Source organism: Diaporthe batatas (genome assembly GCF_019321695.1).
Source record: "Diaporthe batatas strain CRI 302-4 chromosome Unknown Contig00022, whole genome shotgun sequence".
Taxonomy (NCBI): domain Eukaryota; kingdom Fungi; phylum Ascomycota; class Sordariomycetes; order Diaporthales; family Diaporthaceae; genus Diaporthe; species Diaporthe batatas.
This window is the reverse complement of record NW_025408569.1, coordinates 459,845-486,217: the sequence shown is the minus strand read 5'-3', so window position 1 is coordinate 486,217 and position 26,373 is coordinate 459,845. Positions and strand designations below refer to the sequence as shown.

General features: G+C 55.8%; 7 protein-coding genes across 7 annotated transcripts; 4 read left to right on the top strand and 3 right to left on the bottom strand.

Annotated features, from left to right (window-relative positions):
* Window positions 1–446: 446 nt before the first annotated feature.
* Window positions 447–2,868, top strand: KVR01_012858 (uncharacterized protein; the record flags this gene model as incomplete). The annotated part of the gene is made up of 4 exons (XM_044783078.1): window positions 447–700; window positions 919–1,161; window positions 1,325–1,619; window positions 2,255–2,868. The coding sequence occupies exons 1-4, from the start codon at window positions 647–649 to the stop codon at window positions 2,866–2,868; spliced, it is 1,206 nt and encodes a 401-aa protein (XP_044638014.1). The 5' UTR covers window positions 447–646.
* Window positions 2,869–3,129: 261 nt separating this feature from the next.
* KVR01_012951 (uncharacterized protein) lies at window positions 3,130–5,424 on the top strand (the record flags this gene model as incomplete). Its single annotated transcript, XM_044781698.1, has 4 exons — window positions 3,130–3,182; window positions 3,298–3,373; window positions 4,487–4,872; window positions 4,992–5,424. The coding sequence occupies 4 exons, from the start codon at window positions 3,130–3,132 to the stop codon at window positions 5,422–5,424; spliced, it is 948 nt and encodes a 315-aa protein (XP_044638107.1).
* A 240-nt stretch (window positions 5,425–5,664) lies between these two features.
* KVR01_012913 (uncharacterized protein) lies at window positions 5,665–8,965 on the bottom strand. Its single transcript, XM_044788270.1, has 9 exons — window positions 8,542–8,965; window positions 8,368–8,485; window positions 8,242–8,306; window positions 7,302–8,186; window positions 7,053–7,208; window positions 6,902–6,977; window positions 6,656–6,810; window positions 5,991–6,544; window positions 5,665–5,926 (listed from the first exon to the last, which is right to left on the bottom strand). Exons 1-9 carry the CDS (start codon window positions 8,595–8,597, stop codon window positions 5,820–5,822), a joined length of 2,172 nt encoding a protein of 723 aa, XP_044638069.1. The 5' UTR covers window positions 8,598–8,965; the 3' UTR covers window positions 5,665–5,819.
* Window positions 8,966–10,418: 1,453 nt separating this feature from the next.
* KVR01_012899 (uncharacterized protein) lies at window positions 10,419–14,136 on the top strand (the record flags this gene model as incomplete). The annotated part of the gene is given in 8 exon segments (XM_044783454.1): window positions 10,419–10,520; window positions 10,745–10,867; window positions 11,021–11,779; window positions 11,796–11,928; window positions 12,637–12,781; window positions 13,083–13,363; window positions 13,404–13,748; window positions 14,039–14,136. 8 exon segments carry the CDS (start codon window positions 10,419–10,421, stop codon window positions 14,134–14,136), a joined length of 1,986 nt encoding a protein of 661 aa, XP_044638055.1.
* Window positions 14,137–14,347: 211 nt separating this feature from the next.
* On the bottom strand, window positions 14,348–15,718 carry KVR01_012964 (uncharacterized protein; the record flags this gene model as incomplete). The annotated part of the gene is made up of 2 exons (XM_044784661.1): window positions 14,348–14,765; window positions 14,862–15,718. The coding sequence occupies 2 exons, from the start codon at window positions 15,716–15,718 to the stop codon at window positions 14,348–14,350; spliced, it is 1,275 nt and encodes a 424-aa protein (XP_044638120.1).
* A 2,661-nt stretch (window positions 15,719–18,379) lies between these two features.
* On the top strand, window positions 18,380–20,902 carry KVR01_012928 (uncharacterized protein). Its single transcript, XM_044790927.1, has one exon. It carries the CDS (start codon window positions 18,769–18,771, stop codon window positions 20,710–20,712), a length of 1,944 nt encoding a protein of 647 aa, XP_044638084.1. The 5' UTR covers window positions 18,380–18,768; the 3' UTR covers window positions 20,713–20,902.
* Window positions 20,903–22,041: 1,139 nt separating this feature from the next.
* KVR01_012925 (uncharacterized protein) lies at window positions 22,042–22,787 on the bottom strand (the record flags this gene model as incomplete). The annotated part of the gene is made up of 2 exons (XM_044785671.1): window positions 22,042–22,594; window positions 22,678–22,787. 2 exons carry the CDS (start codon window positions 22,785–22,787, stop codon window positions 22,042–22,044), a joined length of 663 nt encoding a protein of 220 aa, XP_044638081.1.
* Between the last annotated feature and the right edge of the window lie 3,586 nt (window positions 22,788–26,373).

Here is a 26,373-nt window from a genome sequence, read left to right as displayed (position 1 = left end):
GGTCACCACACGACTTGGAGTTCTCTACAAGTGAGCCACACGAACCCAAGCCATGCGGCGACCGGCGCTCACAGGCCAACCAAGGGCACAGGGAAGGGTTGCAAAGAGAAGGAATGGCGTTGGTGATAGACGGGGACTGGGGAGGACAACTGATCAGAGGCGGGTACTGTTTTGTTTTGCTCTGGTTGTTTGGCTGTGGTATGGGTGGGCACAGTATCAGCGTTGATATTGGGAGATTTGGACAACATACGGAGCAGACGGCGGTGGAAAGCATCTTGGTATCTTGGTTGGTCTTGACATAGCACGGGGCGAATGTGATGGCGGCGTTTGCTTTTGTTAGTTCAAATCTTGCATCTCACTTTTCCACGCCGCGGCGTGCCCGTCTAAATGACTGCACTGTGCATCACATCGCCTGTCCGTCCCACAACAAACATGCTCAGGCGGGGGGAAACGCTACTTACTGAAGATACTCCAACGATCGGGCCCTTGTCCATGCCGCCCACCCCCACAACCTGTGGTGCTGCGAATGCCAAAGCTGACTGGCTAACAACAGCGGAGCAAAGTACCGAGGCAGGGAGGGAGCGCCCCGCGTCCCGGGCCGGATGCGCAGCGAGACTCGAGATAGGCGAGATCCACACCAGACGTCATGTCACATCACCCGATTCGGTGCGACATGCCTGCGGCGCAAACAAAAATCCCTGTAAGAGCCACTGCGTGAGACAGACTGCTGCACCTTTGACAGCTTCAACCGTGCGTTCTTTTATCTCTGTGGTGTGTGTATCTATCTCTACGAGAACAACCAAGTTGAGGGATATCTGGACCGAACCCACGATGGCATCACAACAACACGCCGGCCCGGGCACCACCGCCGCCGACAATGATTTCCTCCCGGTGCTGACCCCCGAGACAACAACACAGGACGCCGGTGCAAGTGCAGGGGCCGAAGGGGAGGCGGAGGCGGACCAGATCTCGGCCGGGTTCTCCGCCGGCAGCCTGGCCCGGACCATCGGGCTGCCGACGCCCAGGCTCGAGCGCGACTTTCGCATGCAGGCGAGCCTCGAGGGCAAGGTCGCGCTCGGGAGGAGCTGCTGGGGCGAGAGGAACTGGATTGGGATCTGCGGCGGGGAGTGGAGCGCGACGTGGGGGAAGGGCACGGTGGTGGTGAGTTTTTTTCTTCATATACTTACTTGATCTATATTATCCTCCCGGGAAGACGGGGAGTCCTGTTCTGGCCAGCCCTGGCCTGAGTCTCTCTCACCCAGTCTCATGAACTATCTGCTTCACTCAAACTCATACCTAGGTACTGACTTTAAAACACCCCCAGCCCGGCGGCCAGGACGCCCAGCTCCTCACCGAGAAAAAGTCCACCTTCGTGGACACACGGTACCTCCTCGCCACGGCCGACGCGCCGCCCGCGCACATCATGGTGCGCACCGAGGGGTGGCGCACCGGCCCGCCCGACGTACTGACGCGGCTGCTCGACCCCGTCGAGGGCGACAAAGTATCGCCCGACGAGTACCGCTTCCGGATCTTCATCCGGCTCGAGACGGGCGACGACAGGTACCGGTGGCTGAACGAGGGCATGTGGATCGGGAGTGGTGTGCGCAGGGGGTTGGAGGGTGAGTGTAGTTGCTGCTGCTGCTGCTGCTATTCTGGCCGTTCATCGTGTCATGTCTCATGTCCTTCTGATAACTGATTGTCTGGCTGACTTTTGCTGTCAGTGATTTACGATGGCTACCGGCTTCTTTGAGCGCTGGCCACGTCAGGGCTGGGCAGTGACAGACCGGGCACGCGCCGCTGCATTGTAGCTTATTTATTAGGCTCCGGTGGTGACCGGCGTCTCCTCCGTCAGGGACGGAGGTGACACCAGTGGCCCTTCGATGCCGCTTTGCTGAGACCGGCCTGGAGGCCGGGCTGGAAGTTATAATGGCATTGTGAACAACCAAGAACGCTTTCTGTGCCCCCAAAACACAATCTACCACTGATCTTTGTGTACATGTTTACCGCCTTTGTCATAGCATCACTCAGCTCATAAGTTCCATCCATCCATTCATTGTTCAACCACAGCACGCGGGCGGTCAGTCGCCAAGACAAAGGCATTTAAAACGGAGCTTTCCCACACCTCTGGGACCAACAGGCCCTTGCCATGTGAGAGGAGCGCAACCAGGCCCGCCACTATTCACACTGTCCTCCCCCCCCCCCTTTTCGTTCGGCTTCCCACACGCACGAAAATCCCCTTTAATAATTAATAAAGCGCACAACATGGAGGCCGAAGGCTACACGCCCAAAACCCTCGAGATCGTCGCCCGGCGCGCCGACCCGGACGTCGCGATATCCCCCTACCAGGACTCGTGGCCCAAGACCTTCACCCGGGTCGCGGCCCGCATGCGCGCGGCCCTGGGGCCCCAGGTGGCGAGGCTCGAGCACGTGGGGTCCACGTCGGTCCCCGGGCTCGCGGCGAAGCCCATCGTCGACGTGCTCCTCGAGGTAAGTAACCCGGCGGACGAGGCGTCCTACCTGCCGGCGCTGGAGGCGCTGGGGTTCACGCTGCTGTTCCGGCAGCCCAAGTGGCACGGGCACCGGTTCCTGTTTGTCGACGAGAAGGACGTCGAGGTTAATGTCCATGTGCACCGGGAGGGGTGCCGGATCGCGGCGGATTTCCTGACGTTCCGGGAGTTCCTGCGGGATAATGCGTGGGCGCGGGACGAGTATGTTGAGGCTAAGCGGAGGGCTGCGGAGACGTCTAATGGGGAGAAGGGCGGGCGGCTGCGATACCAGATGGAGAAGGCTGAGGTGCTCAACCGTTTGAAGGGGTGGGCGCTTGGGGAGAAGCCGTCGCCTGCTTGTGCTGCTTGTTGTGTTGGGTAGGGTGGGTTGTTTGGACTGTACTCTAGCTGTGGTTGTTGATTGGCACATACTGTGTAATTCAGTAATTGTTAGATTGTTCTTTGATTGCTGTGTGAAAACACGGATATTTTAAGAGTCATGAAATGTGACGCAGCTGTTGATATCTTAAGCGGTATATATAGATGGCAGGTCACTTAGGTATCCAGGTGATAGCTTGTCATCCTTTCTCACCCTTCTAAAGTTTCACATATAAGCTGCAAGCCCCAATTACACTACAGCTTCATGTCTTTTAGTTGTCAGGGCCATGGGCTGATCACCCGCAGGACCAACCAGTAGTCCATACATACACCCTGCTTAAGTATCTTATCAGCCTGAGTGGCCTCCATACCTCTCACGACGTGGGATTGCAGCTTCACTGGTTCCTCCCTACTATTCCTTAGGCAACCATAGCTTTAAATCAACAATTCCTCTCAGACAATTTGAGCCTCTTTTGCCATCGGTCGTGAGGACCGTCTTCAGGCAGTGCGTCTGGCGCTGGTTCACCACCCACCAGCCAGGCCCTTTCAACTACATCTCTGACATTGACTTTGCCAGGGACGGATTCACTAATGTGATTAGCCACATGCCGCGCTGCGTTCACAAAAGCGCGGACGGTCTGATTGAGCTGCAGACCTCCGTGTGTCATTTTAATGGATACACTGTAGGCGTACGCAGGGCAGACCTCTACGTCAACCTATAAAGATCATTGCTTCTCAGAAACCCTTGTTACAAGGCATCCAAGGCAACGGAGAGTGTTCTTGAGCTTAGAGACCACCTGTATCAGGTCGGGATGCAGCAAAATAGTTGAAGATGGCACCTACCAGGCTCTCGAGTAACCAAGAGATTTCGATTTAATGGCAACCCTTTCGCAGAGGACAGTGGCTGTAACAAGGCCATGGCCAATGTGGGCATCATGGTCATGCATACCTGTCTGTGTTGCAAGCCAGGCCACCACAGCTCAGAAGAGATTGCTTGTCACAAAAGGTGAGTTGATCCAATCAAAAGCTCGTCAGGACCTGTGACGAGCTTTCCTCTCCAATAACATCAAGGTTGCCAATGAGCTTGTGAAGCAGTGCAGCAACAAAGCTCTCTAGCTCCCGAGGTGGACAGGCAGAGGCTGGAAGTGAATACTAAGACGCCCAGAACAGACTCCGTTGGGATAACAAACAACAACACCGGACTTTACCTTTTCCATGGACCTCTCCAAGCACCATTCACTGGCACCTTGGGACATGGGCCGGCTCCCAACTCCCAGACCGCCTGGCAGCCAGACCTGCTCCAGGTTCAGGTCGGTCAACAACTCAATCACGACATCCACTGCATCGCCCACATTTTGAATCTGCTCAACCCATTTCAAATCCGCGAAAAAAACCAAAACAAGATGGATGCCACCCAGCCGATTGAGGTTTCTAACACCGGTATGTACCTATCTGTCCCAAAAGCCCTTGATTCCAATGTCAGCGGTACTAATGGTCCCCGTCCTTCACCAACAACAGCCGACTGCGACGTCTGCCGCGATGCACCCGCCACCAAGTTCATACCCTGTGGCCACGCCTACTGCACGGACTGCCTACACCAAATGATCCGCACAGCTTGCGAGAACGGGGAGCGCTGGCCGCCCAGGTGCTGCACCTGGAGGATCAACCTCGACAACCCCGCGGTCATGGCGTCGCTGCCCCCCGAGCTCGCGCAGCTGGTGGTGCAGCGCAGGGAGTACCACGCCACCCCAGGCAAGCTATTCTGCTGCGACAGGCGCTGCAGGACATACATTGCCCCAGACAAAATCAACGAGAAGACAAACATCGGCTTCTGCGGGGCCTGCTGGGGAGGGACCTGCGCCTCGTGCCGGCGACACCCCCACGTCGGCAGGTGTAAGGAGGACTTCCAGCAGAAGGCTATGGAGAGGTACTTCCTTTACAAAGGGTGGAAGAAGTGTGAGGTATGCGGGAGTATTGTGGAGAAGAGAGTTGGCTGCAACCACATGACGTGAGTATTCCTAAATTCATCCCCCTCGGGCACCTGAGTATAATTAGAATCGTGCCCTTCGCCCTCTCTTCCCTAGACAGAGAGAGACCTTCACGCTGACACAATAATTTCCTGATTAGCTGTACCTGCGGAGAACAATTCTGCTATGTATGCGGCCAACACTGGCGAAGCTGCAACTGCCCCCAGCACACCAACCCCGAACACAACAACGACCTCACGACGGATCCAGTCAGCGCCTGGTTCCGGTTCCCCCAACAGCCCCGCTGCTACGGACAAGAATTCCGCATCAACACCATCCTGCCCCAGACGTTCTCCTGCGCAAAGTGTGAACACAGGTGCGGGAGCTCAGGGGACCCCTCGTACCAGTGCCAGGACTGCGGCAGGCACCTCTGCAAGGGCTGTGCCCTCCGCTGCATCGCCGATGGCCGGTATCACAGCCCTGACTGTAATGCGGTGCCGGCGGAGGCGAGGGGGTCCGTTGGGGAGGGAGCAAGTGACGAGGACGTTGGGGGTATGTTGCCTACGGCTCGTGCCGGCGTGGGGGAGGACTGAGATACTCGTCGCCTGCCGCTCGCTATACATAGGACTTGGGATTCACGACCAGGGCTCGACTGTAGGCGAAAAAGGACAAAGGGGGCCAAGGAGGCAATAGCCCGGGGGCAAAAGGATTACCGGATGGATTATCAGGAACATTCTCGGACGGAATGGCTCGAGAGGCTGCCTGAAGCCTGTCAGCCTATTGTAAAGTTCCCGGCCAGCGGGCTGTTCATCAGTCGAGCAGATGCCCTCGAGCTACAAGTTCATAATTCTACGAGACCCGACGTGGTGGAACATGACTTCCCCCTTAGCATGGCTAGATCAGTCGCCGTAATTGACATAGTTGCTAGCTTGTGCCTACCCCGTGGCCTCCGTGCTCCATATATATGCATGCGTGCAATCGGCAAGCCTCACGGGGCCTTGAACAGACCCTCATGCACAACCGACCAGGTGCCATCCTTCGGAAAGCCAGGGGCGTCCCCTTCCGAGCCCTGCCACCCAGCAGCCATGTACGCCACTATTTCAACTGTGTCAGCCAATAATGATCCCCACAAGCCAGAGTGGATCCGCCGTCTACTCACCAGCATAAAGAAAGAACGCGTTCCCGTCAAGAAACGGCGGCGGCGTGCCCCCATTGCCCCCCCGCTCCGCAAACCCGGCATCATCAAACACCCACCAGTCAAACGCCGTGAGGTACCCCACCGCCCTCTCGCGCTCCCCGAGCCGCGCGGCGCTGATGGCGAGCACCGGCCGCCCCCACCCAAACACCCTCTCGTCGACGGACCCCCACACCTCGTGGACCTTGTCGGCCGTCCTCCTCGCGACGTCCTCGTCCACGGCCGGCGTGTCGGGGAGGATCCCCCGCAGCATGGCCAGGCTGCGCGGGTCGGAGCTCAGCTCGGCGTCGCCCCACCAGGTGCTGTCGGGCCCCTCGTAGGGCGTGTAGAGGCCGTCGCCGGCCGCGACGGGGAGCGGCGCCAGCTGTGTGGCCACCGTGGCCCAGTGCTCCGGGGCCGTGGTGTTGAGGCGCTGCTTCCAGGCTGCGGCGAGGTCGAGGCCGTACTGCCAGTAGGCGAGCTCGTAGGCTAGGTTGCGGGTCTCGAGGGGCGGGGTGTTTTCCGTCACGCCGTAGGATCTGGCGACGTGTGTGTCAGTCTGCTTTGTTCTTGGGTGTGTGTGTGTTTTCCGGGCACACCGGCAAGGCAGGGGAGGCTGGTCTGTCTGTCTGGAGGGAGGGTTGGCTTACGGCGGGCCGAGGTCGTAATACCCCGTGGACTGGTTGTACCATGCATACGAGGCCATGTAGTCAGCAGAGGCCGTCAGGACGCTGTCCCAGCGCCTCAGGGTCTCCTCCGACGGGTCGGCTATGTAGGCGAGCTCCGCCAGGTACATCGGATGGGGCTGGGTGGGAGGATCGCTGTCAGCCAGCCTGCGCATGCATATATGCACCAAAGCATGTAAAGCCGCCAAGGCCGAGGGCGGACGCGCTCACCTGCTGCCACAAGAGGAGGGCGTTGATGGCGCCGGGGGCGCTGCTCCCCGTGCTGAGCTGAGTCATTTTGGGCCACCTTGCGCCAGGTCAGTCAGCCGTCGTCGTCGTCGCGGGCGGGTGAGGGTTCTGTGATCCGGCACTGATGGCTTACCTGGCCCCTTCCCAGCCCATGCTCTTCGCCCGGGCCAGGGACGACGGGAGCAGGGCCTCGTACAGCGCCGGGAAGATGTTGTCGAAGTACTTCTTGCGGCCCCATGTCACCCAGTGAGCGTTGTGCAGCACCACGACTTCCATGTGGAACTTGCCGCTGTGTTTCGGCGCGCATCACGTCAGTTGCGAGATGTCCGCGGGTTGCAGGTTGTGTTTGAGAGCACGCCTCGTGGGAACTTGGAACACTTACTACCACCCGTTGTTCATCAGGCCCGACTCCTGCGGGGACTGCCCGTCAGCGGCGCTGTTGACTCGGACGTGGTACTGGGACAGCACGATCCGCCGCTGGAGCTCGGTTGCGTTCGGGTTGGTCGACCCCGTCAGGTCGATGAAGCCGCCCTCCTCCCAGTAGTCGTTCCATGCCGAGGGGTTGCGCTCTTGGATTTCTGATGGCTGGTCCGGGACGTGCCTGTCGGGCGAGAAATTCGCCGTGAACGATATTGTCGAGCTTGAGCTGTTCGAAGTCGCCGTGGGTGAGAGTGTGTAGCGGTGTGCTGTGATTGCGGATGAGTTCTGCGGCTCATTCCTCTTCAAGCCCAACGGGGTGTCTGTGGGCCAGCGCAGGTTGACAAAGTAGCTCGTCTCTTGCATCTCGTGGTAGATGTGGGCCGAACCGGGTCCCTCGGGCTGATCAAGTGTTGTCGAATGGTTCAGCGGGAAGTCATAGGTTCCCACGAATACCTCATACTTGTACTTCGTCGTGTGGACCGGTGGGTATGGGAAGTCAAGCTCAACCTCCAGGTCTCCCGAGGACAGGAGTGGCGACTCGATCTGGAAGGCCACGCTGTCTGACTCGAAATCGCCTTGGGTGATGACCTTGACGGCGGTCCCATCTATCTGGAATGACGACGTGATAATCCCGTTCCACAACTCGAGCTCCTGCGTGGGCTCAGTGATCAGTGATGCCGACAGGCTGGCATTCTTGTATCTGAGGCCGATGCGGCCAAGATTGATGCGGTTGGGATTGGCAATCAGCCACTGCGAGACCAGCGGAAGGTTGGGGTCGGGATAGTCGTAGGACACATTTCGCCCGTGGGTCTCGAGAGGTCGGCCGTGATAGTCACTCAATTTCTCTCTGCAGCCATCTCAGCCTGCGGCCCACGGTTGAGACTAAGGAGTCTCCGACTCACCCATTGTTTGGCAGAGAGTCGTTGTGCCATCCCCAACTCGAGAGAGTATTGAAAGGCAGGAAGCTCTGAGATTTAGATTAGTCTGCCGATCTTGTGAATTGACAGACATGATGCCAGAAGACACACCTGCATTCCCGTGTTGTCTACATTAAATGCGAAGTTTCCATTTCCTACTTGCAGAGGAGTGGTAGTGTTGTCTATGAGGCTGGTCCGCACGACGTTGAACTGGGAAAGAATTCCATGTCTGTCTGGAATTAATCTTTCTGCCCTTGGATGTTCTGAAATCCTCGAATATCATACCTGTCTATCAGAGCAGATACTGCCAGTGGCAGCATCGCGGTCGCCAAAAGGATCATCTTCGTTACCTTCGACGAATCTCACACACTGGCTGGGTAAAGACTGTGAGATAATCATCTGCTCGAACGACAGCCGTCCTATATTGGATGATGCTGCCCATCTCCGCACTCAGTGTCGTGAAAATAATGCTGCATGTTGATCATGCCTGCTTGCATGCACCCCGGATGCCAAGCCGGTTGTATTCCGAACGAGGTTCGTCCGTGACGGCGGAAACGCGGCGAGATGACCCGAAGCCGAGCACTGCACTGCTGAGTTTTGCCTCCAATTCCGGGGCGGCCCCAGGAAGGCCGATGGCGAGTGCATGTACCAGGGGGGAAACTAGGCAAGAATTACCGACGGGAGGTATGCTCGCAGCAAAAGCATTGGATATCAGGGCGGGCATTTTGATCCTGGCAATCCAGATGTCCAGATACCCACGACCAGCAGATCTCGTACAACTCGTTCGCCATGTCGTTGGACCCTGATCTACTCGAGCGCCAAGCCCAGAGCTCAAGCTCCACAGCATGGCACGGAGGTCATGCCTCACTTACATCGCCCGGAACGCCCACTTGTGCATAGAAGAAGGTGCCCGAGAAGATGACACGGCATGCGGCGACGTCGGTGCCCAAGCCACAGCGTGAGCCCGTCCGACCCCATGATGTGCGCACGCGGGCCAGGCTCGCCGATTGTGTCTCGATCACTGAGGACATCCGCATGCATGGCCGCTCACCGAGAGCGCCTCAATGTGGGATACCAAATCTGTCAGGCCGGGAAGGGGTTAGCACCGACGCCACGGCGCCCGTCCAGCCCGTTGGGTGGCTGCCGTTCCACCACACCACCATTGGCTTAGATAGAGGACGGGCCGATCCTGCATGGGATGGGGTGTTTCTGGTGGGTGGTTCCCGGCGGCAGGCAGGTGTCATCACTTTCGAGCTTTAAGAGATGAGGGAGCCGATGGTGTCATGCAAAATGTGAACGACAAAACCAGTGGGGTCTGGATCATTTTGACGTGTAGCGTCGTTCTTGTTGATTTTGGAGAGTACCTGTTTGAAGCGGCCCAGATGCTCACACACGGATGGGCGAGATCCGCTGTGCTGTGACCAAGGCCTGTGTTGGTTGACGTATGGGCCGACGAGGTCACTCCACAATCTCACCCCTACCCACCAACAGTGCCGTCAGCCGTTAGTGGTAGCCGGGAACCAGCTTGCGAAGCTCTAATAAGAGCTATAGACTCAATCGAGCTATCTTGGGCAGCTCAATCCTACTCTGGGCGCCTTGGTAAACCCGCTTATTATGCTGCGGCAAGATTCGCTTATCGCCAACATGCATGGGTTTCTCTCTCTCTCTCCACCCGAGTCGTTTTCTTTTTCCTTTTTCTCTTTGCCAAGCAGGAAGCGGCCACTCGTCTCCTGTAGGACTACTGCTCTCACTGAGGGTGCAGGCGGTTGAGAGGAAACTTAGAACGAGTGATACTAGCGTGCACTTACACGCATGCATGTGATATATGATGACAGCTCTTACACTCTAGGATTTGGAGGCAACCTGATGATCATCATCCTTTTACATGCTAATGTGGGAAATGCTATCCACTTGTTGACTTAAGTCACCACTTGAACTTGGAGTTTGGATATTATGGTTGAGTTTTACCAGGACGCTACATATACTGAACTCATGATGCACTACCTTGCCATAGCAATAGACCGTGTCAGTCGGTGACCGAATATCAGTTCTGGCCATCAACTTGCCATGTATGCCAAGCTTCTGACTGCTGTAGGTACGGCTGGCCTCTGCCTGCCCAATATCGACTTCCTATTTCCCGTGGTCATCACTGCATCGTAGTGATGCATTGGGCTCTTCCCAACCCCATTGCAACCCTTCTTACTGGTATCGCATTGGTGACCAACGCCCATTCCAAGCAAAGACATGTCATCTGTCTAAAAAAGGTATGGTTACACAGCCGCTCTTATCCCCGTTGGGGGCCACTTCCCACAGTCAGCCTAATCCTGAATCCTTTGGTCCCCCTACCAGTGACTTCCAAGCTCGACAAGAAGGGTGACGGTTGGTGTCAGCGATATCTGAGGGAAGGCCCAAGGAAGACCTCGGGACCTGCCCACCTGCACGCCACCCACCCTTGTGCACTTTCGCCCCTGTCTGACACGTTGGGCAGGACTGGATGAACGGGCGGTACGTGCCTGCCCGGATGTGCATTCTGCCTTATCACTTGCAGCTCATTCTATATCCGTCTGTCTACCTCAGCATGCAATCGACCCAAATCGTCTGCGCCTCGCTGGTGAACAGGCAGCACTTTCACTCACTCATAGTATATTAACGCAACTACTTGCCACATCGCTGAGTACCCTGGAGCCGGCTGGTTCTTTTTGTCTCCACACTCGGTCGTATATCCTACCATAACATGGGTTCACCTGCATTCCTTGGGTATCAGCCCGGGCCCATCGCCCACAAGCTCATCAAAAGACCCTCTAGGCGTCTAGTCCTGTACGGAGTCCTGTTCGTCGTGTTAGTCTTTGTTCTCTACCACGCCCGACTGCAGAGCTCCAGCGATCAGGTTCGGGAGAGCCTCAGGGACGCGTCACTGTATATCCTGGGGTACACGCGGTACGACTTCAAGCCAACCCTGATCGAGCAGCAATGTTTCGACGGTGCGGCGGACCGCATCAACGCCAACAACCTGACTGACGCGATCCCAGAGACAATACACTTCATCTGGACTGGGAACAGTGAGATCACGTTCAAGCTGTACCTCGCCGTCCGCGCCGCCCTGGTCTCGGCCGGGATCCCCGACATACGCCTGCACCACGACACGCCCCTCAACAGCGCCAACGCCTGGCTCCGCCTCCTACGGCCAGACCTGACGCTCGTCCCCTTCGAGACCAGGGACTACCTGGCCGGGGTGGCCCAGCACCACCCGGAGGCGTGGACCCCGTCGCACCAGACGGACGCGATGCGGCTGCACGTGATGCTCGCGCACGGCGGCGTCTACCTCGACTCGGACGCGTACGTCCTCAGGCCGCTGGCGAGCCTCCTGCGGGGCGCGCGCGACGTCTACATGGGCTACGAGGGCGGGAACCGGATGGGGCTCTGCGACGGCGTGATACTGGCCAAGGCGGGCGCGCCCTTCATCGCGCGCCGGCTGGGCGAGTACGCCACCTTTGACGACGGCAACTGGAACTACCACTCCGTGGTCCTGCCCGCGAAAGCTCGCCGCGCGCCACCCCGATGAGATCTGCACGCTGAGCCCGAGCGCCTTCTTCTGGCCGCTCTGGGACCGCGCCGCGGTGGACTGGATGCACGCGCCGCTGGGCGGGGGGGGAGGCTGCGGCGGTGGAGGCGGTGATTGCGGTGAACGAGGGCGGGTTGTTTGCGGACCAGCTGGTGTATCATGCTTGGGGCCATCCGGCGGGGAGGTACTTGGAGGACCTGACGCCGGAGAGGGTCCGGGACGAGGATACGAGGTTTAACCTGTTGATGAGGAGGTTCCTGCAGGACTGACGCCATCGTGGCGGCCCTACCAGATTCATTGTTACCTAGGTAATATTACAATATTGGTCGTTTTCGGTGTCCTGCTGGCCCTTCATCTGAGTGGCAGCGATCTTATGGCAATAGCCGCCGCGGTAACTGAGCCTGCTCTAAAATGAATAGCTCGTGGGAAAGCCCCCTAATTGATAATGTCCTGTGGGACAGCCAGTATGTGGCAATTTCCTGTAGGACAAGAATTATGGGATGTTCTCTTAAGGGCTATTCTAGTCTCGCCGTATGACTCTTTGCCGGCTATTAGCCCTTGGGCTACTTGTGTCGACGATTCTAGTGCGGCGCCGTCGGGAGCGATGCCTTCCAGCCTTGTCTGTGCGGTACTAGGCCTTGAGCCACGTGCCCACAGACGTACTGTATTCTCTTTCCACTGTTATTGGCACTGTATTTCTTCAAATGCTGGGTCTTGAGTTTTTATCTCTGTATGAAGGCGCCACGTACATTTTATATGTATGGGGATTAAAAACGAAACCACTCTCTTAAGGGCTAGTCTCATGTGCCACCTGGCAGTGGGTTGTAACCATGGTACAGCTTCAGAGAAGGTTGATCACAAGCAAAAAGAGCGGCCCTATGTCATCAGGCCAACTCGTTCATGCCCACGGAAGCCCTCCAATGTTATTGCTAGTAGTGATCAATGGAATTATTGGATTGAATGGTAATATTTTGAAGTCAACAAGCAGGAAAGAGCCCCTGACGCTCTTGATAGATCACCACAGTCATCGATGAGCTAGAAAATAGCGGGGTGGGTGCAAGCTGTGCAAAATGTTGGAAGGCACGGTCGGGTCTGGCTGACTAGGCCAACTAACACTTATATCCGCTCCTTCTGAGCGCCGGGAGAGATCTTGGACTTCTCCCTAACATCAATCAATGAACTATCGTTTGCTCAAATAACTCATCACAAAAGACAGCCCTCCGATCTCACCGAGCGCTTGAGCTTCGTCGACGGTTACCTTCAGGCCCGGGGCTTGGAAAGGCGAAAATCCCCCCTTTGCACAAGGCCTGGACAAGAGCAACACCATCACCATGGAGCAGCCGAGCATGGCACCTACCGTCAGCAACAACGACGCCAACGACGCGACCGCCACAGGCAACGGGCCTGAGCCAAAGTCCAAGGGCCATGGAGCAGGCAGGTCAGAGGCAAGCACAACGTTTACACCCTCTCACCATCGACACCCAGTAAAGTCTCTTCATGCGGAGGCAAGGCAGAAACTGACAACGAAAAAAAAACAAAAAACAGGTGACCGCCCAGCCCGTCGAGCCAACAATCACCCTCCAAGTCCAGCGCACATACACGGCCCAGGCAGATCTCACCCAAGAGGCCATCGTCCTGCTGGAGACCATCAGGGACACCCTGGCCAACTACAAGACCCTGGTGGGCTACCTCTCCGGCAACAGCCCCGATGTCCTCGGCCCCTTTGGGTCCCAGGTGGCCAGGCTGGCCGCCACCACGACCTACCTCATCAGCATCCTGGGCCCTAGCATCCTCGCCGCCAGGGCGGTCCCCACCGCCAGCGGGGAGTACGCCCTCCTCCGCCGTCTTAAGATACAGGCCGGGCAGGATGAGGCTGTCGCGCAGCTGCGCCATCTTCTGGCGCTGAGGGCGGAGGGCGGGGGTGCCACGCGTGAGTCCCAGCCGGGGGAGGAGAGGGCTGAGCTGGAGGCGGATGATTCTGGTCTGGACCGGGCGTGGGTGTGAGTGCTGGGTCTATGATCAGCAGAGGACTTGTCCGTAAACACCTGCATGGAAGGGCACCAAGCTTGCTGAGCAGCGACAAGAACGATCAATCGGAAAAGACGGTAAGCTGCTGCGAGTGGGAGGGGCGTTGTGCAAGATACACATTCACATAGGGCTAGGTGAGCAGCGCATAGAACAATCAGCTTTGTTTGCCATTGACCTACTGTCTGGACCAAGCCTTGGCTTTCGAGCCGTCCGTTGACTTCGATCCCATTCCGTGCCCGAGACAAAGCCACTATCAAAATGTGGCCAACGTCAACACCGATTTTCGTTAAACAGGTTCTCCCTTTGAAATTCGCCAGTCTTCCTTCCGAGACCTGTAAAAAAATAGCGAGGAAGCTTTCTCCCGCCAGAAACTTTTGAAATTCAAATCAAGTCCCCCCTGGACCAAACGTGCTGCATGGTGCGTCCTCGGAGGGCTCACGATGGCCCCTCCGACACGAGAGCACCACCCCAAAATCCCAAAGCTCCGCTCCACAACCCCCCTCAGGCCGTCAGCTTCAGCTTCAGCTTGAGGCTCTCCCTCTCCATGACAGAGTCCAGGTCGGCCAGGTCGCGGCCGTTCCAGGAGTGGTCGCAAAAGGTAAACAGGCAGTACAGCTTGATGAAGGAGTGGGCGTACGCAAAGGCCAGGTAGCCAGGCAGCCAGACGACGTCGGCGGGGTGCCTGACAAAGTGCATTGCGATCTTGACCATCTTGGAGAAGAGGATCCACGATACCATAACCGCGAGCAGGACGGACTGCCTCCCCTCATCCGCGGCGACGTAGACGCTGGTGCGGCGCAGCGCCCACACGAGCAGCGGGTCCCACAGCGCGGCGGCGCTGACGAGCTGCGAGAGGTAGATGGCGTACACGCTCCACGGGTAGGTGCGCCAGGTGTGCAGCGACCGCAGGCTGGCCGGGCTGCTGCGCCAGGTGGACCGGGTCTAGCGGCGGACCTGGGCGTAGAAGGTGGCCGGGCTGCCCAAGGGGGTGAGGATCTCGGTGTCGGGGGTGTACTGGATGGCGACGCGCCAGTTGTTGCGCAGCATCCAGCGCGTGATGCAGTTGTCCTCGTCGACGTTGAGGGGGCCCCGCAGGCCGAACAGGTAGCGCTCGCCCAGGTACTTGCGGCGGAACGCCTCGCTGCGCAGGATCGCCGTGCGGATCGCGTAGGTGCGCCCCGACACGACGAAGACGGCGCCGTCGAGGTAGGGCTCCGAGCGGATCTGGAAGTTGTGCCGCGCCAGGTAGGTGCAGGCCAGGAAGTTGGTGTAGGACGCCCAGGGCCCGCCGCGGGTGTCGCGGATGACGCGCTTGTTGGTGCCGGCGAAGCCGACGGAGGGGTCCTCGAAGGCCGGGACGAGGCGGGCCAGGAAGGTGGGCTTCCAGTAGACGTGGTCGTCGGCGTTGATGCAGATGGCGGCGCGGGAGGGGTCGACCTCGAGGCTGGAGCGGGCGACCTGCTGCCGCTTGTTGGGCCTGCTGGTGCGCACGACCCTGATCTCCGTGTCGGGGAAGCGCTCGCGGAGCCGGTGGGCGCCGACGACGTCGCTGATGTAGTCGCGCATCTTGTCGCCCACGCCGCAGATGACCACGTACAGCGGCCGGTTGGCCAGCACCGTCTCGCAGCAGCGGATGAACTCCTTGGTGTAGGGCGCCACCGTCGGGATGATGACGGCCACGTCGCGGTTGGTGTAGCGCGGCTTGTCCCTCTGCGGGGCGGGCTTGTAGAGGAAGCAGCCCGTGACGAAGTGCACCACGAAGCGGAGGTAGCGGAAGACGAAGAGGAAGAGGAACAGCTTGTCGGCGGACGAGAGGGTGATAGTGGGGAGGCTGATGAGGCCCGAGGCCGGGAAGATGGACGCGTAGGGCATCTTGTTGTCGTTCTGGCACGGGGAAAGGAAGGCGTCAGAGCAGGTGTGGAAAAGCTGTGGGGAGAGAACACTTACCCGAGGATTGTCTATCGGGGATACTGGTTGGTCTGGGGAAGTTGCGCAACTGACCGTGTGGAGACAATGTGGTAATCTCCCAAGGTTGGAAGGCGTGCTGGCTTGAAGCGCCGAGACAAGTCGCGTTGCTTCTGAAAAGAAGCGACCTGGGCCGGTTGAAGTGTCAACTCGCACAAGACATCCAGTGAGACGATGCTGAATTGCTTGCGATGTGACGAAGTGAAAGTTTTGTGTTGCGGTGACCAGATGGCAAAAGAACTTGTCGAAACTACAAAGCTTGTGGTTGGGGGGGGACGCGTTAACCAGTCGACCTACTTAGGAAGGTAGGTACCTAGGTAGGTAGGTAGTTTCCTGAGTCTGGTTGCTGTCGATGGTGCTGAGGGACGGGGGGCCGAGAGCTTCCAATGTTCTAAACCTCTTGACTGGTCTGGATTGATCAGGCTCAACTTGTGGTTTAGAGAGACCACGATAAGTCGGAGCCACAACGGGATGTCTTCGATGAGGGCAGGAGCATCTGAGACCCAACTACAAATTGCTCTTTAGGTCGGTGGCGGCAAAGACTTTCAAAGCTCTCAGTGAAGACTATAGTCCCAGGACTTTACCTAGGTAGGTACTTCAAATGTGCCCTGCGCGCAAGACTTCTTGTCACGACCAGCCCTCCCAATTGTTGATGTCATGATCCAAACCTTCCTTCCTCTTAACATCTTTGACGAATGGAGTGAAGAGACATAAAACCTTTTGCCGCCAAGAGCATACCCCATGCAGGTGACATCAGCTCAGTGTGTGCCTCGCAAGCATGCGGCTCTGTGTCTGCTCTTGCAGCCGCGGTGGCTTGAAGGCATAGCCAAAACCACCTCGGTAAGGCGGGCGGTTGGTGGCCAGTATTCCAATGTGGCCTCACAATCGTCCAAGCAGCCAGCTACCGAGGGCTTGACCACTTGGTCCAACGCCACCGAGTCAAAGACCATTTACCAACTGTCCCTCCACAAAATCCAAGTGGTACATACTTAGTATAGTGATGACGGCACTGACGGGAAGAAAGGGAGGGCATTATTAAGCATACCACAGCCTCACCGGCTCGCACGCCAAAGAGATTAACCACCATTGATCATGTCCACCTATCCCTCACCCGACTCATGCCTCCCGAGGGTAGCAGATGTGGCCACAAACCAAGCTAGGCTCGAATGAGGACTGTTGCCATCGGCTCATTTGGCTGCAAGGCCGCACACTCTAAATGAGACACTGCTTTTGGATGTCACGCCCGTTGGGCCAAATGACAGCATCTGCCGTATTACTTGTTTGGTGTCACGTCTCGCGTCCTTTCAATGTTGCTTCTGTTTATTTCTCGCGTCGGGTGTGTCCCAGAAGACTGACTTCCTCCCCCGCAATATAAGCCGCAGGACAGACACACGGAAGCAAGCCTTGCTCACAACCACAGCCATTGACGCCAAGCCCACAGCGTCCCACGGTGACGTGCCCGAAGCTCAGGTATATCACCAGGGGAGGGTCGGTCCGACGATGGGGACTCCGGATCGCCGCTCAGAAAGGGGGAGGGGGCCATTGGTCAGCCTTGCTCCACCGCCGCGGCACCTGTGCGTAAACAGGGCAGTATATTCCGCATCTGGCACAGACTTGCACCCAATAAACAGTCTATTTTTCCGGTCCGGGAAAATTCCGCCCAATGAGACCCTCTGGTGCGCGAGCAGAAGTTTACTTAAATGTGTGGCTCTCCCAGGGGCAGTGTTGGGGGCGGCCCCAGGTGATCGGCCCATGTCGTCGAAACAAAGTTGATAGTCGTCCCCCGGGGGCCCTTGCCAGAACAGACGTCGGCGATCCCCTGTGCATCCTGGACGGGCTGACAGTGGCATTACCTATTTAAAATGATGAACTCCACTGGCCAGACTTTTGGACTCAAGTCGAAACCCACAAACTCCTCGGAAGCCTACAGACACCCGTTGGCTGTGCAGGGTGTCCCGCAACGTTTAAATCCGGCCGGGAACATCATTTCCAGGAGGTGCTGGCGTTGGCCGGACCGTCGGGTGTTTTGGCGACTCGCCAACCAACCTCGCTTGGAGATTGTACAGTGCTGGAATGCTTACGTACAACTGGATGGTGTGCCGTGAGCCGTCAGGTGGTGGACACCTCCAACAGAGGCGGGGCCGACGCAAAGAAGCTCGCGGGAGTCGGTCTGGGCCTCGGGGAGTATCCAGGTGTCCATGTCGTGAGGCCCAACTCAAAAATAGACCTTCTGTGCCCTGGCTGGCAGGGCTGTGGAGGAGCACTCGAGGACCTCCCGTGCAGGCAAAATACGAGCCTTGGGGGGCATGATCTCGTCAGAGCGAGAGAGGCCCGGGGACTGTGGAAATTCGCAGGCGTCTAATTGAAACACTGAGGTGGAAACAAGTTTCCCCGCCAAGTTCGTTTGCCAGCGCAAATAAGATTAAACAAGGTTGAGCCGGGGGGCACCCTAACAGGTGACGATGCCCCTTTGGGCCAGACTCAGGGGTTCCAGGCCCCTGGGACCACCGCCGCAATAACCCCCGTCTGAGCCAGCTCCAACGCCGACGACCAGCATGGGCCCAGCATGGCCCATGTAGTACGCAATCCATCTCAGACGAGGGATGAGGGGGGGGGGCCAGAAATCGCCAGATCGAACTGCAAGGTGATGGATGGGTGTTTTCTCCGCGAAACTGGGGCTCTCTGGCTTCTGGCCCTGGCCATCGATCCCTGGAGCCGGCCCAGGCAGAGCATACAAAACATGATGCTGCCCGTCGTCGAAAGTGCTGTGAGCCACTTGAAAGGCCTCACTTTTTCCCATCATGAGCCAGGCGTCTTGTTGACAATCGACGACACATTCACTCACGGCAGTTGATCTGCATCCACTCTTTACAGCCACCCCTACATTCATTTCCCAACACATCTGTTGACCACACTCACTTTTCGTTTCCCGCAGCATCCTCGCAGCCTTCATCATCATGAGACAGTCACTGCTGTCTCTCGTGCCCGGCGTGCTCTCGCTCGCCGGAGCCGCAGCGGCCCAGGGCCTGACCGAGTCGTCGCTCGAGACGTACGTCGACTCGGTGACGCTGTCGAGCAGCTTCAACCCCATCAAGGAGGCCTACTGGACCGGCTACGTGCACCACCGCCGCACGCCGCTCGCCGTGTCGCCCGACGGCAAGACGGCCTACCTGGCCTACCTCGACGCCTCCGACACGGGCGTCCACGTCCAGCCCATCGACCCCACCACCTTCAAGGCCAAGGGGGCCGCCGTGACCGTCGCCGGCGGCAAGGAGGCCGGCGGCCTGGTCGCCCAGGACGACGGCTTCGCGCTGCTGACCAACGAGGCGATGCCCTCGGGCACGGCCAACGCGCCGCCCGACAGCACGCCCGTGCCCGTGCTGTACCGGTTCGACGCGGCCGGCACGCAGAAGTGGAAGACGTGGCTGGGCGGGCCCGACGTCGCCAGCGGCCAGGGCAACATGGCGGCGCCCGACCTCAACGGCGACCTCGTCTACTCGGCCAAGACGGGCCGCTACGCCGCCTACACGGTGGTGACGGCCTACAGCGGCGCGGCGCAGGGCCACTTCGGCGACGCCATCAACTACGTCGAGGAGAGCTCGGGCGAACGTGTCACCATCCAGGGCGCCACGTCGGCGTGGGGCTGCAGCCACAACACGGGCATCGCGCTCGAGGCCGCCGACGAGGCCCCCTACGCCAGCGTGTGCGCCGAGGACCAGGGCGCCATCTGGCTCAACTCGCGCGGCCAGGGCATGAGCACGGCCGGCGTCAAGATCTCCAACGAGAACGTCACCAACGGCGGCGGCGGCGAGTCGCTGGGCGGCATGTCGGGCTCGTACAGCAACCTGGCCCGCTTCCAGGGCGGCGACGGCTACATCTTTGCCTGGGTCTCGCGCGGCGCAAAGGACGTCACCACCAACGACTGGATGGGCGACGGCTACACCCACGTCACCAACCGCACCAACGGCCGCAACGTCGCCATCGCCACCTTCTCCGACAAGTACACCATGGACGGCCAGCAGGCCACCAGCCAGGTCGGCGCCGCCGACGGCGACTCCCAGGTCAACTGGCTGACCACGGGCACCAAGGCCGACCAGAGCAACGCCCACGTCGCCACCTTCGACGCCACCTCCGCCCTCGTCACCTGGGAGGAGATCGCCGACCCCTTCTGCGAGTACGTCGCCATGGGCTGCCGCGGCAAGTTCACCGGCTCCAAGTTCCAGCTCGTCGAGGCCGGCAAGCCCGTCGGCGAGCCCCTGACCTCCCAGGACGTCACCGTCGCCGGCGACCTCGTCACCATGCCCGACGGCCGCATCTGCTGGCCCTACGTCAACATGGCCTGGGACATGTCCTCCCCCGTCGGCTGGGGCGGCTCAACGGCCTCCACCACCAAGATGTCCTTCGCCTGCATGACCAACGGCGCCGCCTCCGGCTCCGGCGCTGCCCCTGCTGCCCCGGCCTCCTCCAGCGCTGCTGCTGCTCCCGCCTCGTCGAGCGCCGCCGCCGCCCCCGTAGCCACCCCCAGCAGCACATCCGCAGCCGCCCCGGCGACGACCTCGGTCCCCACCAACGCCAACGCCGCCCCCGCCCCCGAGCAGCCCGCCCCCGAGGCCCCCGAGACCCCGCTGCCCGCCGCCACCACCACCTCCTCCTCCACCCGGGCCCACAGGCCCCGCCCCACCAGGCGCCCCTACAGCAACGACGGCCCCTCCGCCCCGCTGCCCACCTCCTCCGCCGCCGCCGCCGCTGGCGAGCAGCAGCCCCCTGTCGCCGAGGCCCCCGCCGCCGAGACCCCGCTGCCCACCACCGCTGCTGAGGCCACCGCGCCCCGCCCCTCTAAGCGCCCCTGCCCCAAGCAGAGGCGCGCTGCTCTCCTGGCTGCCCGGGCTGCTCGGGCCTAAGGGCCTGGCTCGCGTTGTGCCACTGGGAGAAGAAGATGGTGGTGGTGGTGGTGGTGTGGAGGGAGCGTGACTACTTTTCATGTACATAGTTCGGCCTTTTTGCTGCATTTTGAAAGACTTCCTGGGCGCGATCTGCGTGTTGTTTGTAGCATCCAATATCAAAACTGAGCGTGTGACCTATTGGTCAAGATTGTCCTGCGTCTTACCGCACTGTGAACTTCGGATATGTGAAATCGCGATTATACTGGAAAGCACCGTGCCCAATGAATTCTGCGAGCCCTTTATTTCGGAGATGCTTGGCGGGCCTTGGATTGATAGCGTGACGTTCAATTCTTTGTAGACGTAGTGAGGCGACAAGCACCCATCGTATTTTAACCATGGTTATCGACACCGTATCTTTTTCAAGCGCTGTCTTCAGAAGTTTAACACCGTATGACGGCGCCATGTATGTCCTCGGATGTATACGGAATAGAAGCGAAACCAAGCAGCCACTAGAGACACAACCTGTCCGCCTGTGAGAGATCATCCTCTAACTCGTCACAACCCACTCCCGCCCAGCTAAGTGTGGTTTCGCCCCTAATACCCATACATATAAAACGTATGCTGCGCCTTCATACAGTGGTAAATGCTCCAGACCCAGCGTTTAAAAAAAGACACAGTCCCAATAACACTACAGAGAGAAAACAGCACCGCCCAGCCAGCCAACCAACCGTCTTTGATTTCTCCGGTGAAGCATCACCGGCCCCGTCCCATCGACAAACGACACCCACCCGACGCGTGCGTCCCGCAAGACGCATCTGCCGCCTGGAACGATTCGCCCTCCTCCCCGGGTCATACGCGCCGGCGTGCACAGGACATACATGGCGCCTTCATACAGTGGACATGTTGTATCCCAATTCAGCCCTGAATTATCTACTTATTGCCCTGCGAATATCAGTTCTCTTATTCTTTTTCTCCATTTTGTCTTGGTCTTCTTTTTACCCCCTTTCCCAGAGCTATGGCATGGACGAGTGTCTCAGGGTCACCCAGGCCCGGACAACGGCCCTAACTCGGCGAAGGTCTCTGCGCGGCTGCTTCAAATGCCGACTATCGCTGCTTGGAAATCACCCAGGACGAGGGAAGGACAGACGTGATGATGGCTGGATGAGGTTTCCTAGAAGATGGTGCAGACGCCAGAGGTCGTGCATTATTGGGCACGGCACCATTGCTTCGTGCCCAGGTGGTGCTTCGTCTCCGCGTGCGAGTGGGCGGAGGAACACCTTTCTTTCCCCCCTCCCCCGGGACGTCATCGTTTGTGGGCCTAGCTGCTCTAACATCGCATACAGCCCACTATGCATTTCGTATATTCCTGCAATTCCTGGTTGTCCTCCAGTTCCTGAACGTGCTCCTGGAACCTTCCGGCTCGCGGGTGCTGGATCCGCGCGAACTTGATAGCGACTCCAAGACCAACCCGCCTGGCCCTCCGCGGCTATTCGGGCTCCTGGAAACTTCCGTACCGTACGGTCGGCCGGGCCGGTCCCACCCCTGGTTGTCCCGGGAGCTGCTGCCCGTGGTGTAGATGTTGAGGGGCGGGAACTGCACCTCGGAGCCCCGGAGGTGCCCCGACGAGTCCACGTGCTGCAGGGGGATGGCCGTCGCGTGGACGCCGAACCCGCCGCCGGTGCGGGTGAGGTGGTAGGGTGCCTGTATCGCGCCGGCGGTGGTCGACACGAGGATGCTGTCGATGACGCCCCTCAGGCTCGGTACACAAGCGATGAAGAGCGACATGTTGACGGATATCTGGAGCCATATCATCGGCGCCACGGCCTTCCACGTCCGGTCTTTGTAGAAGTGTAGGAACCCCCCGCCGGTCATCAGGGAGGGCAGCACTAAGACAGGGACACTGCGAAACGTTAGGCTTGTGTTTTATTTGTCGAATCCAGTACAAACGCCAATGTCAGGGCTGTCGAAGGAACCGCAACCTACAGTATCCGGCTTCCGAACAGCACCACGATACGCATCCTGATGCGATGGCATGTCTGGACACGCCAGAGCATGACTATTGGCAGCAAGGCAAGGCCCGTATCTGTCAGCATGTTGCTGATGCCGTTTTACAGGTAGGCAGTCTTGTACGCCCTGCACGTGGCATTGATGGTCCATGGCGCGGGTAAAGCGCACTGAAAGGCAACAGCAAATACCGCCACCCCCGCACATGCGACAACCACTGCGAACAGAACTCGATTGGCGAATCGCAATCTTCCGAAGCAGTAAATGTCGTCGATAAGTAGGCATGTTGAGGCTTTGCTGCATGTTGTGGTGATGATGTTGAGAAGTAGCGACGCGTATTGGAACTGGACGAGTCACGGCCCAGAGATGTCAGAATGGGCTTCAAAGAGGCAGAAGTTCAGAGGAGGAAGCCATGTATGTCGGAATAGAAGCGATACCAGTCAGAGGAGGAAAGGAAGAGAACAATAAACAATATACCCGATCAAATTGCTCCAGTCGCTTCGGTGTAAGCGTGTCTTGATGCTTTCCAAGCCCTAATTGACATGACAAGACCACGCAGACGGTTTGAACAAATAGAACAAGGAGGCCTAGGGCGAGTGCTGTGTCGTTTGGTCGCCAACCCGATGCCTTGTACCGTACATAGAGCTTAGCTGCGACTGCTCCGAGGGTGTAGATGAAGAAAGTGATTGTGGTGACAACAACCCATGCGGCGTGGTCGTCCTCGGTGAACGGGAAGAAGGCAGGAGACACCTCTTCCATTACAAGGCAGGAGGGTCTGGGTGACTCGGTGGCTCAGACGATGATGTGGCATGATCCTGCGCCGGCTTGAGACTGGCAATGTCTGCGGCTTCCAAAGTATAAACATCTGAAATCTGTAGCAGAATGGCATTATCAACAACTCGGCGTTTGCGACGACCGCCGGCGACCATAATGCCGTACGGCCGGCCAGACGGGGTTCCGGATGAGTCAATGAGCCCCAATGGGAAGTGCCCCGGGAATTTCAGCACCTGCAGCCCTATAATATGACCGGGATAAATTCAGGGGTCCACACCTTGACAGCCCTATGAGTTTGCCCAGCTGCTTGCAGTGAAAGCAAGACATGGTGCCAAGCTTTCCACAAAAGCAAAGAGCTGAGCTTCACGGTCTAGACCCACGAAGATCCGGTTCATGCATCCGTTCTCAACTCGAAAATGTCTCAGAGATCTCTCACCATACGTGGGAACTCCAGCTTTATACAATAGAAGAAGGTTCTAAAATGAGTCAATAATTTTATCTTCAATTTGATTTAAAGTCTATCTAAGAACCTTAGGAATAAAAAGGCTGATATAAGTGTTTATAGTTAAGGTTAAAAGGAGGGTTATAAAATTATACTTTAATTTCTTAATTTAATTAAGTTAGATTATAATTAATTTTTTTTTATTAAATTATATAATAAAATATAACATTTAAAGAATTAAAAAATTAAAAAATTAAAAAATTAAAAAATTAAAAAATTAAAAAATTAAAAAATTAAAAATTAAAGAATTAAGGAATTAAAGAATTAAAGAATTAAAGAATTAAAGAATTAAAGAATTAAAGAATTAAAGAATTAAAGAATTAAAGAATTAAAGAATTAAAGAATTAAAGAATTAAAGAATTAAAGAATTAAAGAATTAAAGAATTAAAGAATTAAAGAATTAAAGAATTAAAGAATTAAAGAATTAAAGAATTAAAGAATTAAAAATTAAAGAATTAAGGAATTAAAGAATTAGAATTAAAGAATTAAAATTAAAGAATTAAAGAATTAAAGAATTAAAGAATTAAAGAATTAAAGAATTAAAGAATTAAAGAATTAAAGAATTAAAGAATTAAAGAATTAAAGAATTAAAGAATTAAAGAATTAAAGAATTAAAGAATTAAAGAATTAAAGAATTAAAGAATTAAAGAATTAAAGAATTAAAGAATTAAAGAATTAAAGAATTAAAGAATTAAAGAATTAAAGAATTAAAGAATTAAAAGTTTAAAATTAATTATTTAATATTATTAAAGTATAACTTATATAATATAAATTTATAAAATTATTATTAAAAATATATTTAATTTTTAATATTTTATTTTATTATAATAAATATATTTAATATAATTTTATCTTTTAATATAAATTCATTTTATATTAATTAATTTAAAGTTTTTATTATTAAACTAAATTAAATATATTATATTCTTTTTTTTATTTAATTTAAAATATTTTATTATTTTATTTTTATTTTTATTAAAATCAATTTTATATATTTTCTTTATAATCTTATACTTAAAAAATAAATAAACTCTTATTAATATAAGTTATAATTTCCCTAGCTTATTTTAATATAAATTTGTAAATCCTTTAGATAGACCTAGTCCTGGCCGGTAAAGAGAGTGTCTGGATTGGGACAGTCGGTTTAGTAATTGAGTGGAGCCAGGAAAGGAATGCCAAGGTTGCGATTCATCAATAATTCAATGTCCCCAGGGTCTCCATCCGAATAATCATATGATATTGTCCTCTGCCGACGCAGCAGTTGCGGAGTGGCGGTAATTTTAGGTGTGGTATCAAACCTTAACGTGGATTCAAAGCACGGCACGGGCCCCAAAAGGTCTGGCCACGTCGCGATTTTGTTCATCTGAACCATGTTTTATCTAACAAGCAAAGTCACATACGCTGGAATGCTGTAGCGATCTTTCATGAGAATTTATCCTCTTTCTGACTAGCCAAGATGTGACGATATGTGCATGTTAGAAGTCATGAAGGATCAGCCACACGAGGTCAGGGAGAGGGAGAGTGCAGGACTGTTAAAATACCCTATTTATTGACGGCTTTATGTCCGTCTATAGCCTAATATAACTACTATTTTAGTCCTCTAAATACGAGGCACTAACTTATACGAGGAATGCTTATTTCTCTTGATTTCTATGGTATTCTAGTGGGTGTTTAGAGGACTTACTTTTGTCTATAAAAGGGACCGTCCTCTCCCTCCTAAATAGGTCTATAGTTGAGAGAAATCTATCCCTTCATTCTTACAAGGACACAGACCGCCAAGGCTTGGCTTCAAAGGATCATGAATACGAGATCAATGAATTATAAACTTCTTAAGTTTCAAAGGCCTGACAATCACGTACCTTGGTCGGCGGTACACTCGCGTACAAGCAGGGATGCACCGAGAACCTTCTATGTAAACGTGAAGTGATGGTTGTCAACTAGACCGGTACTGATTGCTGGCAATTATCTGTAAGGGTTCTTGAGCACAAGTAGAGTGAATAAAGACACAAAGCGTAGGCACGACATAAAAGCCGCATAATAGTAGTATAGAACTAAGAATATATCGTTATCGGCATCGTATTCTTTCCAAGCGCTGGGTCTTGAGTGGTTACCACCGTTCGAAGGCGCCATGTATGTCCTCGGACGTATACGGAATAGAAGCGAAACCACATACGGAATAGAAGCGAAACCACATAACTACATTAACTTCTCCCTTCCTTCTTTCCTAACCGAAACCCCCTCTTAAATATTCTTATAGATTAACTATATTCCCACAGCGCGGACACCGCAACGCAGCCGTTCCGTAATCCCACACTCCCTTTCCGATAACTTTCCGCTAGGTTCCGGTTACCTACCTACTATCGGTCCCTCGGGTAATAAGGGGCCTGACATTATCTCCC

Bases quoted from the DNA above. Each gene is read 5' to 3' on its own strand.
- KVR01_012913 (XM_044788270.1), bottom strand. From the start codon at position 8,597: ATGATCCTTTTGGCGACCGCGATGCTGCCACTGGCAGTATCTGCTCTG. The intron at 8,307-8,367 runs GTGTGTCTTCTG...TCTAAATCTCAG, and splicing joins TAGACAACACGGGAATGCAG to AGCTTCCTGCCTTTCAATAC. The intron at 7,209-7,301 runs GTAAGTGTTCCA...GCCGAAACACAG, and splicing joins CTGATGAACAACGGGTGGTA to CGGCAAGTTCCACATGGAAG.
- KVR01_012928 (XM_044790927.1), top strand. From the start codon at position 18,769: ATGAGACAGTCACTGCTGTCTCTCGTGCCCGGCGTGCTCTCGCTCGCC.